Below are 24,481 nucleotides of genomic sequence, written 5' to 3' on the forward strand. Positions count from 1 at the left end.
AAGAAAATAACTTGCATTTATATAGCGCCTTTCACAAAATCAGGACATCCCAAAGCACTTTATAGCCAATGAAGTACTCTGGAAGTGTAGTCACTGTTGTAATGTGGGAAACATGGCAGCCAATTTGTGCACAGCAAGATCCCACAAACAGCAATGAGATAACGACCAGATAATCTGTTTTAGTGATGTTGGTTGGTTAAGGGATAAATATTGGCCAAGACACCAGGGAGAACTCCCCTGCTCTTCTTCGAAATAGTGTCATGGAATCTTTTATGTCCACCTGAGGGGGCAGACGGGGGCCTCGGTTTAATGTCTCATCTGAAAGATGGCACCTCCGGGAGTGCAGCACTCCTCAGCACAGTGCTGACATTTTAGCCTAGATTTTGTGCACAGAGTACCCTGCAGGCTACATGTCAAGTTTGAATCCATCGCTGCTTTTGAGTAGAATTGAAATATCACAGGGAGACTTAGAAAGAAATCTGAAAGCAATAGTAGACTTACTACTTACAATGCCCAGACAATGTGGCAATGCAACTCAAAAAGCTAAAAGAATGCTGGGATATAGAACTAGAACAGCAGAGTACAAGTTTTCAAAGTTTATGCTAAGACTTCAAAATTCACCGGTCAGGGCACACTTTACATCCCAATACAGGGAGGGAAGTAAGGAAACTGATAATCTGGGAGAAAAAAGCCAGAGAAAGTGTCTCCGGGTGAAAAAGAAAAACTTGCATCTATATAGAGCCTATCATGACCTTAGAACGTCCCAAGTCGTTTTACATCCAATGAAGTACTTTTGAAGTGAAGGAACTGTTGTAATGTAGGAAATGTGGCAGCCAATTTGGGTGTTCCATTAATGACCCAATAACTGGTTATTGTGATTTGAAAACTGCAGCTTTAGTGGGTATGTGTGACTGTCCGTACAGGATATGTGCATTCTCCATAGACATATAACCATGCATGACCAAACCAGCAATTTTCATTGCATGGGGCCCATTTCAAAAGCTGCACTCTCAACAGGTGGAATTGTTGTGCTCTTTACGATTTAGTAAAAACATCTCAACAATTTCACTTCACATATTTTTATCCTGCTGTGTTTTCTCTGTTATTGGCACAAAGGGGAAAACCATTAAAGAAGTATGGGAAAAAAATGTGTAATCTACAGGAAATGTCTGGTTGTGATCTGGGTACACTGCAGCCCTGGATCAAGTTGCAATCAGAACAGGCGCAGAGTTCGGCTGCTCGATCGGACCGCCTTTAGAATTTGATTATTGTTATACTGTACACTACTGTTAGTAAACTTACCCCTGTAACTAGTCCCGCAGATACGTCTTGCTATTGTCCCCGCTGAAGGAACTGGAGGTGTCGTCACAGCAACTCGCCTGCCACTGGGGCTTGTCTGTAAGTTAAAACTGGCCTCAGTTGTGGCTCCACTTTCTGATGCAGATAGACCATCGCAGCCTCTCCCCTCTGTGACTCCACAAGTGTTTCTGCAACACAATAACACTGTCTAGATCACTCCCACTGACGACTCATTGACCTCGATATGAACCCACATCCATGTCAGGCGGGAGAGGGTCGAGACTTAAATACAGGTGGATATCGGGGCGTCCGATTGTCCCACCGAGGGGAGACGGGACACTTCATTAACGTATTGGCCCAGAACTTCGGGTCTCCACGGGTGAGTACGCACGGGGTACTCATCCGTAGGCCCAGTGGAAGTGCTGGTTTCGTGCATGCACTGCACATGCGCGGGAAACCGGCACTTCCATTCCCCTGAAAGAAGGGGTTCAGAGTTCGAACGCGTGCGCAGGAGAGGCTGCGCGTGCGCATTGAACTTATGTTTTTTTTGCAGGTTTTCCCAGGAGGGTAAGGCTCTAGAAGTTACACATTTAAAAAGCAGGCGCAAGGCCTGCTTTTTACAAGGTAAGTGGTGAATTAATTAAAATTAAAACATTTTTTCCACAGGTTTATTATTTTTAAATATTTTAAAGCAAGTTAAGTTTATTTTTAGCCCCGTTAGAAAATAAAATTATTTTTTTCAAAAATTTAAATTATTGTTTAAAATAGTTATTTCATGTAATTTATAGTTCATTTTAAAAATGTGATTTAAAAAAAAATTATTTGAAGATTTAGTGATGTTTTGGGGCCCGTAGTATTTTATAAGTTTTGACAGGTCTTCCTGTCAAGCTTATGAATGGAGTAATCCCTGCTCTGATTGGCTCCCCATGGCCCACGTGATCCCAGGGGACGCATCGAACTAACTGCGCCCCTGGGATACGCAAGCACTGAACGCCGGCAGTTGGAGGAGGCCCAGGATCGGAATTCCACGGGGGCCCACAGCTTAACGGCCAGCGTGCAAGGTAAGTGCAGGTCGGGGGCTTACACCCCGAAGTCCCCGACCTGAATTTCTGGGCCATTGTAAATCGGGCTCCTACCCTGCAATTCGGAGCTAGATTTAAAATTCACGGCTGCTGTGCGGGTTTCCCAGGGGTTGCAAAACACGGCAGTGGAAGGGAGCTGGGAGCTGCGGGTTCCACGAGAAAAGTGTCTTTTCCAGCACTGCTTGTGGGCCAGGAGGAGCAGGAGTGCCCCCCAGCCTCTCAAGGAAGCCTTTGGCCTCGCCCCACTGATCGCAGCCTCTCTCTTTGCTCTGTTGTGATGGCTGACCACACCCAAGGGTCCCTAGCTGCAGCCTCCTGCCTCTTGGTTTTTCCTCCTGGCCAGGCTGTCAATTTTGGCCCGCTGCCGGGTGGGAAATGGATCCAAAAAATGATAATGACGTTCTGCCATTAAGTTCGGCACATCCTTAGCCTTGCCTCCCCTGCACTCACCCTGTAAATAACGGGGCCATTAATGCCACACAACACGATTCTGCCTGTAAAGAGTAAGACAGACTTGATGCAACAAATTTTCATCTAAATGATCTGCTTGATCCTCTTTCAGTAATGTATATTGTATTAGGTCTAACTTCAGCGAGAGATAGAGCATCTGATTTGCATAACTTAGAGATGTCATTGTGAGTTGTAAGGGGAGTTCAGGCAAGTGCCCCTTTCAGTTATGAATATACTGTGCAAGAGGTTGACCTCACGATGGTTTAGAGATTAGAAGAAAATGGGAATTTCCTTGGAGCGGCTCCCGTTCTACCGCTCTAACGTCACCAGGTGTGGAAGAGTAAACGGGATTTCCACCGCACTTCCCTGTCTTGGCCAGGGAATGTAACGTAGTGAATGAAGAAGGGATAATGTGATATCCGAGTGGTAAGGTCCAATAACTGAGATAAGTGAGACTTCAGGAACCAAAACTTAACTTTTTAATTACACAGGTTAGGAGAGAAACATCTCTTACAGGCTGCCAGCAGAACACTCTATATCTTACTGCACGATGCAAAGATGGAGGATCCTATGAGTCATACCCACAGTGTAATTGAATTTGAATTGCTGGGTTATATGGACCTTCCTCAGCTAATGAATAAGGTCTAGTGACATTCGAACAATTGTAGATGTACAAACTGCAAAAAGCACAACTGCTTTTGTGTTGCAGTGGTTCAACTTGAAATAGTTGTGTACCATAAAAAGGGCAGTCTTCTGTTTAAAAATATATATATATTTGTACTAGCCACAGGCTGAGGGTTACTTTTACACCTCAAAGTTGAGATAGGAAGTAAACATGAAAAACAGTATTGCTCAGTGTTATTAATTAGCATGAGTGCCCACTGTTAACCTTAATCAGAGATTCTCATCTACACTAAGAACAGCAGTCAAGAGACTTATTAATTACCTGCTAACAAGCCCAGTGTAACTGCTGGATAGGCTCTCAGCTTTGCTTATTTGCACAGACATCCCCCTGATCCATCCATCTGGAGACATCCCATAGATGCGAAACATTTCAGCCTTCCGTGCTTCCAATTCTTCTGCTCTTCTGATTGGAGATGAGAATAAAGTAACACACTTAGTGGGAGATCATCAGTGAGTGACAATGGGACAATTCTCTTGGAACAGGCACATATTTAAGGTGATTGGCAAAAGAACCCTTAGTGACATTAGGAAAACATTTTTATGCAATCAGTGGTTAGGATCTGGACTGCCCTGCCTGATAGGGTGGTGGATACACATTCAACAGTAGCCTTCAAAAGGGAATTGGATAAATACTTGAAGGAGAAAAAATTGCAGGAATCTGGGGAAAGAGTGGGAGAGTGGGACTAACTGGATTGTTCTTTGAAAGAGCTGGCACAGACTCAATGGGCTGAATGGCCTGCTTCCGAGCTATACTATTCTATGATTTTATGGCCTAGAAATTCGACTGAAGCCCAAAAACGTGCGGTGCCAATTTCAGGCCAAGGTTAACGGCTACCCGGAAAAAGAGCGCAGGCAGCACTGCCATTTTGGGGCTGCCTGCTGATTTAAATGAGCGCAGCGCAGAAGCTCCTGTGCAATGCGCTCTTTCTGGAGGTAACATCAGCAGGAGGCCAAAGGTCACGTCTAAAGGATCGGTGCAGCGTTCTCAGGCAGTCACCTATTAACAGGGACCGTTCCTGGGTTTTGCTGGGTCAGGAGGTATCGAGTCCGCTGATGGTCCTTGTAGGGTTGGAGCATTGTGCGTTGTGGCAGGTGATGAGGCATTTGTTTGTTCACAGCTCCCCTCTTACTTTCTCAGACATTTGTAAGGATCATGTGCGGGGTTCACAAATGGGTACCAGACTGACTGGTACTCCCACCTTCGCTGGCTGCCATAGATCCACAGATGTTTCACCCAGATGTTTGCTGTATGGAGGCTTGTGCTCCACCATGGTGCTGGAGGGAGATGGGGATGCACTGTCTTGTAGCTAGCAGTGACAGTGCACTAGCCTGCATATCACATAAGGGATTCACTCCCTGGTGAGTGGCTCTTAAAGCACAGGATCAGATCTGGAGGGATTATGACTGTAAACACCACATAAAGATTGTGGCATAGGTGCCGTTACACTGTTGCATGAGAAATCAATTGAAATAATTTTTTTTAAAAGGTCTTGGTCATGAGTTTACTGGTTTAAGTCATGCAGAACAGAGTTCAATTAACTTTTTAACAACAACAGACTTTTGAAGAGGTGAGAATATGGTGTTAAATCTTCCTTAATTCTTGGCCTTTTAAAAACAGACTTTAAAACATACGAACATACGAATTAGGAGGAGTAGGCCACTCGGCCCTTCGAGCCTGCTCCGCCATTCAATAAGATCATGGCTGATCCGATTACTCCACATTCTCGCCTACCCCTGATAACTTTTCACCCCCTTGCTTACCAAGAACCTATCTACCTCTGCCTTAAAAATATTCAAAGACTCTGCTTCCTCTGAGGAAGAGAGTTCCAAAGACTCACGACCCTCTGTGAGAAAAAATGTCTCCTCATCTCGGTCTTAAATGGGCGACCCCTTACTTTTAGACAGTGACCCCTAGTTCTAGATTCTCCCACAAGAGGAAACACCCTCTCCACATCCACCCTGTCCAGACCCCTCAGGATCTTATATGTTTCAATCAAGTCACCTCTTACTCTTCTAAACTCCAGCGGATACAAGCCTAACTTGTCCAACCTTTCCTCATAAGACAACCCGCCCATTCCAGGTATTAGTCTGGTAAACCTTCTCTGAACAGCTTCCAACACATTTACATCCTTCCTTAAATAAGGAGACCAATACTGTACAGAGTACTCCAGATGTGGTCTCACCAATGCCCTGTACAACTGAAGATTAACCTCCCTACTTTTGTATTCAATTCCCCTCGCAATAAACGATAACATTCTATTAGCTTTCCTAATTACAGTAAACTCTTTCTTATCTGGCACCTATGGGACCAGGATGGTGCTGGTTGATGACAAATTCTGGATAACAGAGAGGTATACCTACCAAGGCAATTTTTAACATAAACAACAATAAAAACCACTGGCTAACTCGGCCACCGCGGGAGACTCAGACTCGGCAAAACGAGTGCTGGATGGAATCGGCAAGATTACCGGTTATCTATTTTGCCGGTTATTAAAGTATTCCGGATGATTAAGTGCCGTTTAAACAAGAGTTTACTGTACCTGCATAGTAACCTTTTGCGATTCGTGCACTAGGACACCCAGGTCCCGCTGCATCTCAGAGCTCTGCAATCTCTCACCATTTAGATAATATGCTTCTTTTTTATTCTTCCTGCCAAAATGGACAACTTCACATTTTCCCACATTATACTCCATTTGCCAGATCTTTGCCCACTCACTTAAACTATCTATATCCCTTTGTAGCCTCCTTATGTCCTCTTCACGATTTACTTTTCTACCTATCTTTGTGTCATCAGCAAATTTAGCAACCATATCTTTGGTCCCTTCATCCAAGTCATTTATATAAATTGTAAAAAGTTGAGGCCCCAGCACTGATCCCTGTGGCACACCACTCGTTACATCTTGCCAATCAGAAAATGACCCATTTATGCCTACTCTCTCTTTCCTGTTAGCTAGCCAATCTTCTATCCATGCCAATATATTACCCCCTACACCATGAGCTTTTATTTTCCGCAATAATCTTTGATGTGACACCTTATCAAAAGCCTTCTGGAAATCTACGTACAGTACATCCACCAGTTCCCCTTTATCCACAGCACATAATACTTCCTCAAAGAACTCCAATAAATTGGTTAAACATGATTTCCCTTGCACAAAACCATGTTGACTCTGCCTGATTACTTTGAACTTTTCTAAGTGCCCTGCTCTAACGTCTTTAATAATAGCTTCTAACATCTTCCCTATGACAGATGTTAAGCTAACTGGCCTGTAGTTTCCTGCTTTCTGTCTCCCTCCCTTTTTGAATAAAGGAGTTACATTCGTTATTTTCCAATCTAATGGAATCTTCCCCGAATCTAGGGAATTTTGGAAAATTAAAACCAACGCATCAACTATCTCACTAGCCACTTCTTTTAACATCCTAAGATGAAGTCCATCAGGACCCGGGGACTTGTCAGCCCGCAGCTCCAACAATTTGCTCAGTACCACTTCCCTGGTGATTATAATTTTCTTGAGTTCCTCCCTCCCTTCCATTTCCTGATTTACAGCTATTTCTGGGATGTTACTTGTATCCTCTATAGTGAAGACCGATGCAAAATATCTGTTCAATTCAACTGCCATCTCCTTATTTTCCATTATTAATTCCCCAGACTCACTTTTTATAGTACCAACGCTCACTTTGTTAATTCTTTTCTTTTTAAAATATCTATAGAAACTCTTACTATCTGTTTTTATATTTCTAGCTAGCTTTCTCTCGTACTCTAATTTTTCTCTCCTTATTAATCTTTTAGTCATTCTTTACTGTTTTTTATATTCTGTCCAATCTTCTGACCTGCCACCCACCTTTGCGCAATTATATGCTTTTTTCTTTAAGTTTAATACTATCTTTAACTTTTTTAGTTAATCACGGATGGTGGGTTCTCCCCTTGGAATTTTTCTTTCTTGTTGGAATGTATATATTGTGTATTTTGAAATATCCCCTTAAATGTCTGCCACTGCAACTCTATTGACCTATCCATTAACCTCATTTGCCAGTTCACTTTAGCTAGCTCTGCTTTCATGCCCTCGTAATTGCCCTTATTTAAGTTTAAAATACTAGTCTTGGACCCACTCTTCTCTCTCTCAAACTGAATGTAAAATTCAATCATATCATGATCGCTGCTACCTAGGGGCACCTTCACTATGAGGTCATTAATTCATCCTATCTCATTGCACAATATCAGGTCTAGTATAGCCTGCTCTCTGGTTGGCTCCAGAATGTGCTGTTGTAAGAAACTATCCCGAAAACATTCCATGAACTCCTCATCTAGGCTACCTTTGCCCATCTGATTTTTCCAGTCTATATGCAGATTAAAATCCCCCATGGTTATTGCTGTACCCTTCTGACAAGCTCCCATTATTTCTTCCTTTATACTCCATCCTACCATGTGGTTACTGTTAGGGGGCCTGTACACCACTCCCACAAGTGACTTCTTGTCTTTATTATTTCTCATCTCTACCCAAACCGCTTCCACATCCTGGTTTCCTGAGTTTAGGTCATCCCTCTCTATTGTGCTAATACCACCATTAATTAACAGAGCCACCCCTCCACCTTTTCCCACCTTCCTGTCCTTCCTAAATGTCATGTACCCTTCAATATTCAGGTCCCAATCTATGTCATCTTGCAGCCATGTTTCTGTAATGGCTATCAGATCATATTTATTTATTTCTATTTGCACTATCAGTTCATCTGTTCTGTTTCGAATACTACGTGCATTCAGATGCAGAGCCTTTAGCTTTATCCTTTTATTATTTTTGTAACCTCTAGACTTACCTGTTGATTTACTCTTAGATTTGTACTCTCTATCCCTTCCTGTCACAGTCTGTTTATCATTTCCCATATTAATACCTTTCTCTATTGCCTTGTCTCTAATCTTTGAATTACCACATCTTCCTAAATTTGATGCCATGCCCCCAATATTTAGTTTAAAGCCCTCTCTAAACTTTGCATATTATTTTATCAGTTCCTAAACTAAAAAACCCAATGTATAAAATTTAAGGAAATGCAGCTTTGATTTTTTCCTGAGATTATTACAACTGTAGTACGCCGTAGTTTATTTTAAAAGTATTTACTGTAAATCTCCCGGGGGGAGATTTGATGAATCTCATTGGAAGCAGTTTTCACTCCAATTACATAGTCTGAGCTCTCCATAGTTACCAGTTATCTCAGCAGCTGTTTACTGTACAGTTTATAGTTCACCGCTGCTTTCACCCAGCTCTACGCGCGGTCAACGGCTGCACGCATGGGCGTGCTTTGAAGAGGGCGGTAAGAGGAGCGGCGACGTCCAAAATTGATGAACATGCGTCAATTTGGCATTGCATGTTGCGCTCCTGGTAATGAAAAGACTTATGTCGAGCGCAGGCATCGGCAGCACTGCTGACCTGCCCAATATGGCGGCCGTCGTGTTCCATGCTGGAGGTGGGCGGAAGTGAGGCGGCCACCATTGTTTCTTCAAAACCACCTTTAATGGCCGACGCTAAAGTTTAGAATTTCTAAGCCTATGATCCTATGATTCTAATATACAAGAGCCCAAATGCCTTCAGGACCATTGCCCCACCAGAGTGAGAATCCCGCTCTGTCACTTGTTTCATATGGCGGGAAACACTTATAATGGGATGTCTAGTTTGGCTATCCATTCGATGGCCTCCTGAGATGCCGAGTGGAGAAATGAGATGCCTCCCACAACAGATCTTAGTGGGCAGGTTGGTGTGATGTGTTCCACGGTCTGGGACTCATGGCCGACCCTCATCGCACTTCAGGTCGACCCTCATCTTCCACATGTGGAGCAGGTGGCCGCACCGCCCATACCCTGTGCGGATTCGGTTGAGCGCTGTCCACTGTCTTCGAGGGAGGTTGAAGCCAGGGACCCCTGCTGTTGGGTCAGTGATGAGGTGTCCCACGATTCCATCCATCTGGATAGTGAGTCAATACCAGCTGCATGAACAGTGGCTGCTGTTTCCCAGAATGGCCGGCGCGACTTTAAGCGTTTTCGTGGTGGGTTTTTCAAGTCTTCGTGAATGGGAAGGTCGATGTTGCTCATGGTTTTTTCCATATCACGGAGCACAGTGGCTTCGCGGTGAATGGCAGGTGGGGCAATGTGGGACAGCACCGGGAGCCACTCAGTTGGTGTGGACTTGAGCATCCCTGACATGGTCCTCATGACGGCGTTTAGCTGCACGTCCATGATCGTTGTGTGCCGGCTGCAGGAACATGAAGAAGAGCAATATTCTGCAACAGAGCAGACTAGGGCCACTGTTGGGGTGCGAAGTGTTCTGGCTGTGCTCCCCCGTGAACTGTCCTCTGCCACTGACCTCTGCTGCTGACCCCTGTTGGGGTATTCAGGGTCAGGGCAGGGCTACCTGCAGGCGCCTGTGCCGGGAGGGTCTCCCCTGTGGGGGCAGTGGTAGGAGGAAGATGGATGACTACTTGGGGTTCCTGCTAGTGGGCCAACTCCAAAAGTGCGATCTCTCTGACTGATCAGCCCCCTTTATAGGAGGACCAATCTGGAAAGCTGTTTGGCATCAAGTGCTGGGTTACCTAGTGGGGACCTGCATGCTGGTTTATTCCCAACGTCCAGATTTCTGGGAGGAAAGAAGGTTGGGCGACGCGGGAAATCCAGTGGCGGATGCTGTCCCGACTGTCGACCCGTCTCCGTGCAACATCGCAGGCCTTGTGTGGAGCATGGAAGTTCCTCCTGCTTCAAGGACATAGTATATGCAAGCCTGGGCAAGCCCAGGGTCTCCAATACCATGCGCTCTTGGGGGTGAGGCAGGAGAGGAAAGAATACCCAACAGTCAGAAGACGTCACAGAAATCAATGGTGAATCTGTCACCTTTATTGCTGATTCCCAAAGTCTTGTGGATCTTGCGAGCCCAATGAGTGATGTAAACTAAGTGTGGCCATGTATCTGCTGCTACTGCTATGGACATATCAGTATTCTTGACGTAACTGGGAATCACAACTCACAGCCATGCTGCTGGTACTTACACAGGTACTTGTGGCTTTGAATATGCCATTTCAGGATGAAACTGTGACTTGGTATCAACAGTACTTGGGCCAGCCACACCAACTTCAGAAGGACCATGTTGGGTCTGTGGGAAAAAAAACAAAGGAAAAAACTGCTATCAGCTACAAATGTCATTTTTACTGAAGCCAAAGTCATGAACCATGCTTAAATAATCCCCTGCATTACAAATGAACAATCAGATTGAATTGGACTAACTCTCCCTCAACTCCACCACTTCACCACCTCCCTCTGCACCTTTAAAACATCTTTTCGTCCAAATTTTCAGTCAGCCCTCCTCGCCTCTCCCTTCCTGGCTCACGGTTCATTTCCCTTACCTAGCTCTATTTGTGAAGTACCTTGAGACATTTATCTTCAGGTGAAAGGTGCTATATAAATGCAAGTAGCGGTAGCTGTTGTTGTTGTCGCACCTGCTGTGCACCTCATCCAACCTATCAATACGGCTTTCAGCTGTGCAATTCGTAAGTGGAATAGAGTATCAGCTTAGCTCAGCTGGTAGCACTATTGCTTCTGAGCGAGATGGTTGGGGGGCCCCATGCTAGGCCTTGAACGCATAATTTAGGTTGACACGCCAATGCAGCACTGAAGGAATGCTGCGGTGCTGGAGTGTCTTTGGGTGAACTGTTGAACTGAGGTTCTGTTCAGGTGATGTTGAGGATTCTGCGGCATTATTTGAAGAGGAGCTGGGCGTTCTCCTGGCCAACAATCCGCCCTCAAGCGACACCACCAAATAGAGTCTAACTGATCATTCATCTCATTGCTGCTTGTGCAAACTTGTGGTGCAAAAAGTGGCTGCTCTGTTTGCCAAACAACAAGTCACTGCACTTCAAAGTAACTCACTGTGTGAAGTATTTTGAGGCGTTTTTGAGAGACATGATAAGGCACTATGTAAATACAAGTCTTCAAAAAAAAAAAAAACTTTTTTTGATATTGTTCAAGTATAAAGATTTCCAATAACTTGCGGAACAAGTTTTTTGCTTTAACCAATCCAGATGTCGGAGGAAAAAATCTGACATTGTCCATTTAGTTTAATCCTTTAACAGTAACACAATCTGAATGATGAATGATGTATATCAGGCCTGCTACAAATCACAGCTAAAACATCTATAGGATTTAGAGTTTGTCGGACATGTTCACACAAGAAGTTGAAGAATCTGCTCTGCAGTCCTTACACATTTTTAGATATTACTGGTCCATCGCCCACACACACTAGAAAATAAGACATTGTTAGGCCTTTAATCTAAAATCAGTCTGAATATTTCTGGGGCTGTTTGAAGGCATTGAGTATTCCTCAGTCCAAGCCTGGGTGTAAACAAGGGTTGCGTGTGAGTTGGGGGTGGGAAAAAACAGAAACAGATGTAAGCAGCTTGGGCTAGAATATTCATTATTGGGAACATGCCAGCACTATGGCTTTCTGCTGTAATAAAGCAGGGGATTACAATCTCAAAGTCATCTAGAGTCTAATTAAAAGTCAAAATCACAAGAGGAATTTGATACTATCAGAAATGATACAGCACCTGCCGTCAGTATGTTAAATTGCCAGGAGGGTTTTAAAAAGGAAACATGCAGTTTGAGTTTTTCCATTATCCTTGCAGCTGTGAAGTCTTTGGCCTAGAATTTCGAGCCTGAATGGTGAGGTCCCGAGATGCCCCCGATATTGGGCCTCGATTCACATTTCCGAGAGCAATAGGCAGCCTGCTGGCAAAGCGCTACTGAAGCTTGGGCCACTGCTGCTGTCATAGAGGCCTTCAGGTAAGCGAGGAAGGGGGCAGTCGGGAAGGGGAGGTGACCAGGAATGGGTTGGGAGGCAGTGACGATTGGAGGTGACGGGGGAGGGGCGATCGAGAGGAGTGGCGCTAATCATGGGGGAGTAGTGGTGATCAGGAGGGGAGTTGCGGTAATCGGGGGGAGGGGAGTAGCGGTCAGGGGGGGGAGAGTGGTGGCGATCGGGGAGGGGTTAATCAGTGACGGCAGCGACCTGCGTTCTTTGAATGTGGGGTCTAGAGGAGCGCTCTTGCTCCTCCCAGCCCCACATTCAGGTAAGCATATTTTAAATACTTACATTGTTGGTTGTGGCCTAACAGGTGGTCCCTTTAAGGACTGCCCATTAGGCCGCATGTAGGCCTGGTTGCCGGTGCTAGCACCAGCTGCCTCAGGACAAACAATCTTGCAGTGGGGGCCTCAAACAGGCGTTACGCAATTTGCATATGCGTAACGGGCACTGTGTGGCCGAATTCTAGGCCTTTTTTTGTGGGAAGGTTCTGAATATTCCTGTTAACACTAATAAATCTCCTCAACTTGGGTAATTAATAGCTATTTAGAATTGCTGGGGTGATACAATTCTCACTCTCAAATTGTTACAGTTCAGTTGTGGGTGCAAGCAGACCATGTCTAGTGATGTCCCTTGTGCCATTGTTAAATTAGGCTAAAGACTTTGTACTAAGCTTCACTTATCTGTCTTTTCGGGTGTTGCTATGTCTCTTATGGTTTGGCTACCACCCTGACACCACACCTACATTGATGAAATTCAGCACATTGTTACAAAAGCACAGAGTTTTGGTGTAGCACAGATTGATAGGATTCAGGGTCATGCCTACGGTTCCTCGTGTGACTACTTTCCGATCTTGGTTCTGCACATTGAGGCAGGTTAGCTCACCTTGGCCCACTCTCAAGCCCTTCACAGCAGTCAGCTACAGGGTGTTACTGGCAGGATGCTAGGAGGGCATTGTAGATGTGACAAGGGAAACCTTGAACTTTGAAATGTTGCCGTTGGTTAATATTTATATGTGCATCTGGAAAAGAACTCAAAAGCAACCAGATATAGGCAATGTTTTATTTAGAATCTTTCTTTACGTCCAGCAAATGAAAGTTTATTGTGAGAGTGGGAAATCCTGTAACATTCAGAGTATTTAAGGAAAGCTAAATTCTATTCCAGAAGTATTCCAAAGAAGGAATTAAATTAATCCAATGTTCACTTAGGTTTTATATTTCTTGGTATAAAAATTTAAGGGCCCATTTTAATTACCAGTGGAAAACAGGTGGGGAACAGGCAGAGTATGCCTGTGGCCTGCCTGTTCTTGACAGTGGGAGGCCCAAGCCATGTACAGGCCCTCATTCCCACTTCATTGGCGAGTTGTGGGCACCAAACGGGCACCCCTCTGCGGCTCGCCAATTCGGGAAGGGCGGGAAATCAGCCGGCTCCCATGCTGATCGGTTATCAATTGGAGCCTGGGTGGGGAGGGGGCGAGCGGGAGGGGGTCTCGGATGGGCCGGCAGCACACTCCCTCCATTTGTACCTGGAGATTGCAGTCTGAGTCCTATGTACGTCATAAGAGTTATAAGACCTCGACTTACGTCATTTCATGAGGTTCTCGCTTGATTCAGGCAGGCGCCTGGGCTGCCCTTGTAAAGGCCCTGAGCAAAATGGCGGCAGTCAGGATCAGAGCGTGAAAGGGGCAGTAAGTGCAGTGGACAGAGTTTAAAATCAGCCCTATAGATTTCAGATGGATGGAACAGTCTGCCCAGTTGGTTTTCTAGTTAAGGAGCTGCTGTCTTCAGTAGTCTCCAAAAACTTTTAAAAAGCAATATATTTTTGTATTAAGTAAAATCTGAAAATGCTTGAAATACAAGGCAGGTTCATTAATAAATAAAAAGAGAAGTTAATTTAATCTACCATTTTGCTGCCAATTTCTCTCATTCATCTTCTATTTCATTCACTTTCATTCTGGAACTGTTTTTACTTTCCTTTTCTCCTTTTGATGCCTTTTCACTGCCTGATCAAATTGATCTTTGCAAATCATCCAACACTTTCAAACCGTGTTCATGGGCTATAAAACTCACCAACTGCTTTGCTGTGATAGTAGTTAGCAAACCAGATTCAAGCTATTCTGTTCCCCTCCTTAATTTTCTTCATTCCGCTAAAGAGGCTCATTGGCCCGGAATTTGCGGTGCGTAATAACAGCGAGCGAACAGCGTTCGCTGTTATTACCCCTTTGAAACTGACCGCAACTTCAGGATTTAGCGCCTGCGCATCCTAACACAGAAATCCTCAAGTTGCGGTCAGTCATTCACTGCTCCGACACTGGCTGTGCTGTGACAGCCCCCTCCCCTTCCACCAGCCGGCAATCAGGGAAATCAGTGAAACTGATGAACACTTCTGCTCTTCTGCAGTAATATCGCTGTTAAATATCCCATTAAAGGTTGAATTTTGGATTAGGTGTAACTGGGGTTTCAACAACAAATTGCCTGTTTTAATCACAAAATATTGGCCCGTAATTTGCGGCTGGTGGCGAACGCCATTGCTTCGCCACTGACCGCAAATTACGGGCCAATATTTTCCACTTCACAGTTCTGACAAAGAGGCCACACCTGAAACGTTAACCCATCTTTTCTCATTGCAGATGTTAATTTAACAATAACAGCAGTTTTTCCATGTCTATTTTGTATTACTTCTATTGTGTTATTTTCTTGAGAAAATGCCGATAACAGTTGGCTTATCTCGCATTCTTGCCGGCAGTGTTGAGCTGGCCTCAATGGAACCACTTGTGTGATTGAATAAAAGTAATTGTTTTAATCACACCCAGCTGACTCCTGCGTCTGATTATGCGTGCGTGTGTGCGCGCGTGCGAGCGAGTGTGAGAGAGAGCCTTATCTATCTATACATCTATCTATCTATCTGTCTGTCTGTCTGTCACAGCCAGGAGGTTTTTTTGTTGACACGATAGTACATTTTATGCATTCTTGTTTAACTCCTTTGCCTGTAATTTTAATACATAGCTCCCACTCCTGTGATCCTACCTAAATCTATGGGAATATGTGCTTCAGAATAGATTATGAGATATTCTTAATGCGGCCACTACAGAAGAGGAATCTGAGTATGTTCAGCTGCAGGCACGATCTCATCAATTAGGACTAGCATCATCAACAAGCTCAAAGCAGCCTTCAGATCACAAGCTCAGTGTAAAGCAATTGAAAGTGATTAAAATTGTTTGAGTCAGGATAGCTTTTACTTAAAACTCCTGTGCGGTGCAGGTGGGTATGTGGGCGTGAAAGTGGAATCTGAAAACAGCAGCTGTATCGAAACCAGTGCATGGCTTTCAAACGAATTAGCGAATGGAGCCACCTTTGAATTTGACAAGTATTTGGGACTGTTACTATTCAAGCTTGCTAACCACAGATAAGTGAATATGCTGTCAAACAAAATCAACAATTTAAGGTACAGGGTTGTGGTTTGCTAAAATTAAAAGGGCCAAATTCTTTAATCTCAAATTTTTATTTTAAAGTACACACACACGCACGCACACGCACTACACGCACACACACACTACACGCACACACACACACACTACACACCCACACACGCACGCACGCACACACACACTACACACACACGCATGCACACACGCACACACACTACACGCACGCACACGCACACTACACACACTACACGCACACACACACTACACGCACACACACACTACACGCACACACACACACTACACACCCACACACGCACGCACGCACACACACACTACACACACACGCACGCACACGCACACTACACACACGCACGCACACACGCACATACACACGCACGCGCGCACACACACACACACACACACACACACACACACACACACACACGCATACACAAAACCTGATACTGATTATATAAAATGTCTAGCATTGAACCTATGCGTTGATGGAAACCTCAGTCAAGATTTACCAATTGGGACTGTCTGTTTAAATTGGGTGTCTGGATCAGAAAATGGACCGTAGTGTTGTTTCATCAAAACTCAGCCCACTTTTGGATTGGGGGCGGGTGGGTAGTAAAATTTTTAAAATCTCAAACCTGACCCCAACCCGCCTCCAACCTGCTCACTTTTGGTTTTAAAGGAGGTGGGTCGGGTGGGGTTGGGGGTGGTGGGGGAGGGGTGGGAGGAGGGTGGGGGGGGTGGTGGGGGTGGTGGGGGGAGGGTGGGGGGGCTGGGGGTGGGGGGTGGTGGTGGGGTGGGGGGTGGGTGTGTGGTGGGGTGGTGGTGGGATGGGTGTGTGGGGTGGTGGTGGGATGGGGGGATGGGGGTGGGGGGTGGTGGTGGTGGGATGGGGGGTGGCAGCCACCAATCTGCTCTCAGGAGGTGGGTCAGTCAATAAAAGCTTTCAAGGAGGCTGTGTGGCTCTATTTCAACTGGATTTTTATTTTTAACCCATGGAGGTAAAAGGAGGCGGGCAGGGCAGGATCCACATGGTTACAGCACTGCTTGTGGGCTAGAACAAGCAGGAGTGTTTCATCCAGGCCCAACAAGCTTACTTGCATCCCTCCCTGAGATCGCCGACTCCCCCCACCCCCAATCTCCGACTCCCCCTGCCCCCAATCTGCGACTCCCCCACCCCCAATCTCCGACTCCCCCTGCCCCCAATCTGTGACTCCCCCCCACCACCACGATCTCTCCCCGACCTCCATTAGCTGCCCTCTGGCCTGCATCTGAAGAGCCCAACATCGATCTCCCTCCCCTCCCTCCACGATCTCCTCGCGATCTCTCCTGCCCGGCTGCCCTCCTCTCCATGTCCCGGTTGCGGCCTTGTTCCGCAGGCCTTTCCGCCTGTCAGTCAGGGTGGCTGTAGGGCCCATTCAGCTGACCTCACAGCCATCTTTTGGAAAATAACTTGCTTGTGCTCAGCAAAAATAAACTGGATGAGGCCTGGCCCTATGAACTGCTGCAGGCATTTAACTATTTCATGCAGAATGTTGTTTTCCATTTCCCAACCACTGAGCTCACAATCACAGGTGCTCCTACTGCCTGCGGTTCACCTCCATCATTATAACGAGGCGGCGCGATTTACGCTCTGCCCTACTTCCAGAGAATTTGGGCTTGTGTGTCTTCTCACAATAGCAGGAGGGCTTTTAAAATAGTGAAAGTTTGTTTACGTTTGAAATCAAAATGACAACCAGAAAAAAAGGTAGTGACTTTTACAGATTATAGCTTGCACACATTGCTTAGAGCCACACTGCAACAAAAGTTTGAGTTTCACTGGGCAATGGAAATCTCGCAGATCAATGATCTCAGTCATTTCTCAGGTACAGCTATGCTCTCATCAACAATCACATCAATATGAGATGGCAGCAATGTACACAACAAAGATCTGAAATGGAGTGTGCATGTGTGTAGCCAGCGACCTAAAACCTGAGGTCAATTGGCCCTTGAGTTTCTTACTAGTGCGTATTAGCCTTTTTTTGTACATTGGGTATATAATAAAAGTCAGAGGCAATGGTAACAAGGACAAGTTCCTCAAGGCACTTTTCCAAGAATGTCCTTTGCTTTTGCTTCGCCTTTGCTTTTCCTAACTTTTCACCCTGTAGGTATTGGTTCTTACTTTACACCAAGGAAAGAGTCCGAGAGCGGGAGCAGTCAAACAACAACAACTAAAGTGATGTCACAACCAGGGAAGGAGCTGATTGGTAAGTGGGACCTGGTGAGTATTTCTACAGTCCAGTCATTAAAGTAAAAGTAAGGTCTCTAGTTTAGAGTAAGTAGTGTGTAAAGTGAAGTAAGGTCCCGAGTGTATTTAATATTCTTTAATTTAGAGGAAGTAAAGGGAGTAAATTAAGGGTAGGACATGGCAGGGCAGCTCAGCTGCGTGGAGTGCTCCTCCTGTGCTATGTGGGAAGTCAGGGACACTTTCGGTGTCCAGGGCAAACACGTGTGCAGGAAGTGTCTCCAGCTGCAGCTACTCGAAATCCACGTTTCAGATCTGGAGCTGCAGCTGGAGTCACTGTGGAGCATCCACGAGGCTGATATCTACGTGGATAGCACATTTAACGAGGTGGTCACACCGCAGGTAAAGAGTGCACAGGCAGAAAGGGAATGGGTGACCGCCAGACAGAGTAAAAGAACTAGGAAGGTAGTGCAGGAGTCCCCTGGGTCCATCTCCCTCTCCAACAGATTTTTCGTTTAGGATACGGCTGGGGGAGATGGTTTCTCAGGGGAATGCAGCAAGAGCCAAGTCCGTGGCACTACAAGTGGCTCAGCTGCACAGGAGGGGAGGAAAAAGAGTGGGAGAGCAATAGTGATAGGGGATTCTATCGTAAGGGGAACAGATAGATGTTTCTGTGGCCGCAGACGTGACTCCAGGATGGTATGTTGCCTCCCTGGTGCCAGGGTCAAGGATGTCACTGAGCGGCTGCAGGACATTCTGAAGGGGGAGGGTGAACAGCCAGAGGTCGTGGTCCATATCGGTACCAACGACATAGGAAGAAAGAGGGACGAGGTCCTGCAAGCAGAATATAGGGAGCTAGGAAATAAATGAAAAAACAGGACCTCAAAGGTAGTAATCTCAGGATTACTCCCAGTGCCACGTGCTATCGAGAGCTGAAATAGGAGAATAGACCAGATGAATGCATGGCTGGAGAGATGGTGTGAGGGAGGGATTTAAATTCCTGAGGTATTGGGACCGATTCTGGGGAAGGTGGGACCTGTACAAGCGGGACGGATTTCACCTCAGCAGAACCGGCACCAATATCCTCGCAGGGGGGTTTGCTAGTGCTGTAGGGAAGGATTTAAACTAGTTTGTCAGGGGGCTGGGAACCTAAGTGTGGGCCCAGAATGGAAAGAAACAAAGCTGGAAGTGCAACTTAGAAAAGTAGTCAGCAAAACTAGTAGGGAGCAGAAACAAAGGCCAACAGTAAAGAGCGTCAAAGTGCAGAAAAAGATTAAACAGGCAAAGTTGAAGGCACTTTATCTAAATGCACGTAGCATTCGCAACAAGTTGAATGAATTAATGGCACTAATAGAAGTAAATGGGTATGATGTAATTGCCATTACAGAGACATGGATGCAGGGTAACCAAAGCTGGGAACTGAATGTTCCAGGGTACTCAACATTTAGGAAGGACAGACAAAAAGGAAAAGGAGGTGGCGTAGTGCTGTTAATAAGGAATGAGATCGGTATGGTAGAGATAAAAGATCTTGGCTCGGCAGATCGTGATGTAGAACTGGAATCACTTTGGGTGGAGCTAAGAAACAGCAAAGGGCAGAAAACATTGGTGGGAGTTGTGTATAGGCCACCAAACAGTAGTGGTAATGTAGGGCACAGTATCAATCAAGAAATTAGAAGTGCATGTAACAAGGGCAATACGGTAATCATGGGGGACTTTAATCTACATATTGACTGGGCAAATCAAATTACCACTAATGGTGTGGAGGATGAATTCTTGGAATGCATGCGAGATGGTTTCCTGGGTCAGTATGTGGAGGAACCAACCAGGGAACAGGCTATTCTGGATCTGGTACTGTGTAATGAGAAAGGGCTAATCAATAATCTTGTGGTAAAGGGGCCTTTAGGGACAAGTGACCATAATATAATTGAATTTTACATTAAGCTTGAGAGTGATGTAGTCTAATCTGAAACTAAGGTCTTCAATCTAAACAGAGGAAACTGCAAGGGTATGAGGGACAAGTTGGCCATGGTAGCTTGGGAGACTACACTAAAAGGTATGAAAGTGGATATACAGTGGCTAACATTCAAGGAAATAATGCATAATTTGCAACAAACATATATTCCTCTGGGGCATAGAAACCCAAAAAGAAATGTGATCCAACCATGGCTAACATAAGAAATTAAAGTCAGTATTAAGTCAAAGGAGGAAGCTTATAAAGTTGCCAGAAAAAGCGGTCAGCCTGAGGATTGGGATCTTTTTAGAAATCAGCAAAGGGGGACCAAGAAATTGATAAAGAAAGGGAAAATGTAATATGAGCACAAACTAGCGAAAAATATAAAAACGGATTGTAAAAGCTTCTATAGCTATGTGAAAAGGAAAAGACTGGCGAAGGAAAATATAAGTCCTTTACAGTCAGAGACAGGAGAATTTATAATGGGGAATGAGGAAATGGCAGAAAAATTAAATAAACATTTTGTTTCTGTCTTCACGGAGGAAGACACAAAAAACCTCCCAGAAATACGAGAAAACCAAGGGTGTGGTGAGAATGAGGAACTTAAATAAATTATTATTAGTAAAAAAACAGTACTAGCAAAATTAATGGGACTAAAGGTCGATAAATCCCAAGGACCGGATGACCTACATCCTAGGGTTTTGAAAGAGGTGGCCATTGGGATAATGGACGCATTGGTTGTCATCTTCCAAAATTCTATAGATACTGGAATGGTTCCTGCAGATTGGAGGATAGCAAATATAACCCCGCTATTTAAGAAAGTAGGGAGAGAGAAAACGGGGAACTACAGACCTGTTAGCCTCACATCAGTAGTTGGGAAAATGCTGGAATCTATTATAAAGGATGCAATAACTGGGCACTTAGAAACTAATAGTAAGATTGGGCAGAGTCAACATGGATTTATGAAAGGGAAATCCTGTTTAACAAACCTATTGGAGTTCTTTGAGGATGTAACTAGTGGAGTAGACAAAGGGGAACTGGTAGATGTGGTGTATTTGGATTTTTAGAAGGCCTTCGATAAGGTCCCACACAAGGTGAACAAAATTAGGGCACATGGAATTGGGGTAATATACTAGCATGGATTGAGAATTGGTTAACAGATAGAAAACAACGAGTAAGGATAAACGGGTCTTTTTCAGGATGGCAGGCTGTGACTAGTGGGGTACCGCAAGAATCGGTGCTTGTGTCCCAGCTATTAACAATCTATATCAATGCTTTGGATGAGGGGACTAAATGTAACATTTCCAAATTTGCTGATGATACAAAGCTAGGTGGCAGTGTCAGTTGTGAAGAGGATGTGAAGAGGCTTCAAGGGGATCTCAACAGCCTCAGTGAGTGGGCGAGAACATGGCAGATGGCATATAATGTGGATAAATGTGAAGTTATCCACTTTGGTAGAAAAAACAGAAAGGCAGAGTAGTTCCTAAATGGTGAAAGATTGGGGAATGCAGATGCTCAAAGGGACCTGGGTGTCCTTGTCCATGAGTCACTGAAAGTGAATGTGCAGGTGCAGCAAACCATTAGGAAGGCAAATAGTATGCTGGCCTTCATTGCAAGAGGATTTGAGTACAGGAGTAAAGAAGTCTTACTCCAATTATATAGGGCCTTGGTGAAACCACACCTGGAGTACTGTGTACAATTTTGGTCTCCTTACCTAAGGAAGGATATACTTGCCATAGAGGGAGTGCAATGAAGGTTCACGAGATTGATTCCTGGGATGGCGGGACTTTCATATGAGAAGAGATTGAGTAAACTAGGCCTGTATTCTCTTGAATTCAGAAGAATGAGAGGGGATCTCATTGAAGCATACAAAATTATTACAGGGCTTGATAGGGTGGATGCTGGGAGAATGTTCCCCTTGGCTGGGGAGTCTATAACCAGGGGCCACAGCCTCAGGATAAAGGGTAGGCCATTCAGGACTGAGATGAGAAGAAATTTCTTCACACAGAGGGCGGTGAATCTTTGGAATTCTCTACCCCAGAGGGCTGTGGAGGCTCAGTCATTGGGTATATTCAAAACAGAAGTCGATAGTAAGGGCATCAAGAGATATGACGATAGGGTCGGTGAATGGAGTTGAGGCAGAAGATCAGCCATGATCTCATTGAATGGCGGAGCAGGCTCGAAGGGCCGAATGGCCTACTCCTGCTCCTATTTCTTATGTTCTTATGTCCTGGGAGAGTGGCACTTAAACAAGACCTCCATGTGCCACTTTCCTCTATTGACTTGCCCTGATTATGCGGTTCAAGTCAACTGGGGGCCCACAATTCCTGTTGGTAAAAGGGAGGCAATTTGGCTCTATTGTTTTACTCATCAAGGCTGACCTGCAGCACTTAAAGGACTGCTGGTCATCTTTAAAGCTGTTCTGCCACTGAGGGAGTGAGGCCACAAGGCAAAGTAATCATCCAATCTAAACCTTTTACAGGAAACTCTCGTTTAAACGGCACCTAAATATCTGGAATTCTCTAATAATTGGCAAAATTCTCACTCCGAAAACTACAGTATATAGTCGTTTATAAGTTTTGTTTTACTGTTAAGTAATTAAAGAGTTATGGATTACCCTCGACTGGCATTACTGTACTTAATCAAGCATCTTCCACCATCCATTTAACACAACATTCTGTAGGTGAGTACCCAATTATACTGCACGTTTCTTGATTTTTTAATTTTTGTTTGTTAAAAATAGCCTCGGTAGATAAACCTCTCCATTATCCAGAATTTTTAATCAACCGGCACCATCCCGGTCCCGTCGGTGCCGGATACGAAAGAGTTTCCTGTACTTGACCTTAGGTTGATTGGCTATGATAAATTGACCCTTAGTGTTAGGGGGATTAAATATGTGGGGTTACGGGGATAGGGTGGGATATGTGTTGGTGTAGGGGTTACGGGGATCGGGTGGGATATATGTCGGTGCAGGCTCGATGGGCCGAAATGGCCTCTATCTGCACTGTGGGGTTTCTGTGATTTCTGTGATTTTTTTGATTACTCCTTTTAAGGAGAAGATTTTGGGCACAGAGGCAATAGAGGGAGTGGAATAGGGGAGGACTTTAAATGGACACTCAACTGTGAAAAGCACCAAAATGAATATGATTTTTATTACACTGTGCCAGCATGTAGTATTGGGATTCTATATTGAAATGTAAGTGTGTACTATGAGTACTCCATACCTTATACATGATTTATATTTTTCCTTTGTCTTTTATTCCCCTGTTCTTTTCCTTGCCCTTCACTATGCCTCATCGGCTCAGGCCTCACACAACTGTCCAAATGCTTGCTTCAACAACCCTGGTTTGGCGATTGATTTGTATTTGTATGATACACATGTTTACAATCTCAGACAGGTAAAGTATTCACATAAATGGTTCATATCCTCTTCACAACTACTAACCAGCTCACCTATAAGTATGTGACATGCATGCACCTTTAAACTACTTGTGCAAGACTGCACTGTACAGACTCTGTCTACACCTCTACATATGCAGACAGGCATCCTGAGAAGTAAGAGTCAAAGGGAGTCGATGCAAAAACCCTCCAGTGGCTGGAGTCATACCTGACACAAAGAAAGATGGTTGTGGTTGTCGGAGGCTAATCATTGCAGCTTTAGGAGTTCCTCAGGAAAAACAGCTTTGGCCAACCATCTGCTTCATCAATGATTCTCTATCCATCATAAGGTGGAGTGCTCATTGATGATTCTATAGTATGTAGCTCCATTCACAACTCCGCCAATAATGAAGCAGTCCATGCCAGCCTACGGCAGAACTTGAATAACATCCAGCTTGGGCCGATAGGAGGCAAGTAACATTTGTGCCACATAAATGCCAAATTAATGTCCATCTAAAAAAAAAGGCCAGTTATCTCCTCCTGACCTTCAATGGCATCACTGTTGCTGAATCCCCCTAGCATCAACATCTCAATGGCCATCATTGACCAGAAGCTTAACTGGACCAGTCATATTAACACCATGGTTACAAGAGCATGGCAAAGGCTGGATCACCTCCTGACTCCTTAAAACCTCTCCACCATCTACAAGGATCATTAATGATGGAATACTCACCTGGAAGTGTGAAGCAACAACAGTCAACAAGCTCAACACTATTTGGGACAAAGCAATTTGCTTGATTGGCACCCTTGCCACTGGACTCAATATCCAGCCTCTCCATCATCAGCTAGCTGTGACTGCAATATTTACGATCTAAAAGATCCACACGGCAGCAACTCAACAAGGCTACTTTGACTGCATCTCTCTCCATTGTGACCTCTAACATTGAGAAGAACAATAGTAGCAATGTCACAGGAACACCATCAGCGCCAAATTCTGTTCCAAGTCACACACCATACTGACTTAGGCATAGATCACCATTCCTTCATTATTGCAAGGTCAAAATTCAGGAATTCCCGACCTAACACCATTGTGGGAGCACTATCCTGCAGTGCTTGAAGGAGAAGACCCACCCCCACCAG

The 24,481-nt window shown here is 44.9% G+C and overlaps 1 protein-coding gene across 3 annotated transcripts in view; it reads right to left on the bottom strand.

Annotated features, from left to right (window-relative positions):
* The window catches only part of LOC147114160 (E3 ubiquitin-protein ligase SH3RF2-like), a 100,332-nt gene that overhangs the window by 18,359 nt on the left and 57,492 nt on the right, over window positions 1-24,481 (bottom strand). For all 3 annotated transcript variants that reach the window (XM_085995796.1, XM_085995795.1, XM_085995797.1), the window contains 3 exons: window positions 10,539-10,642; window positions 3,778-3,918; window positions 1,303-1,487 (listed from right to left, as the gene is read on the bottom strand). In XM_085995796.1, coding sequence (XP_085851922.1) covers window positions 1,303-1,487; window positions 3,778-3,918; window positions 10,539-10,642 — 430 coding nt within the window. The remainder of the gene's footprint in view (window positions 1-1,302; window positions 1,488-3,777; window positions 3,919-10,538; window positions 10,643-24,481) is intronic.

The sequence above is a fragment of the Somniosus microcephalus genome, chromosome 8 (genome assembly GCF_052327205.1).
Source record: "Somniosus microcephalus isolate GS21.2 chromosome 8, FLI_Smic_1.0, whole genome shotgun sequence".
Classification (NCBI taxonomy): Eukaryota; Metazoa; Chordata; class Chondrichthyes; order Squaliformes; family Somniosidae; genus Somniosus; species Somniosus microcephalus.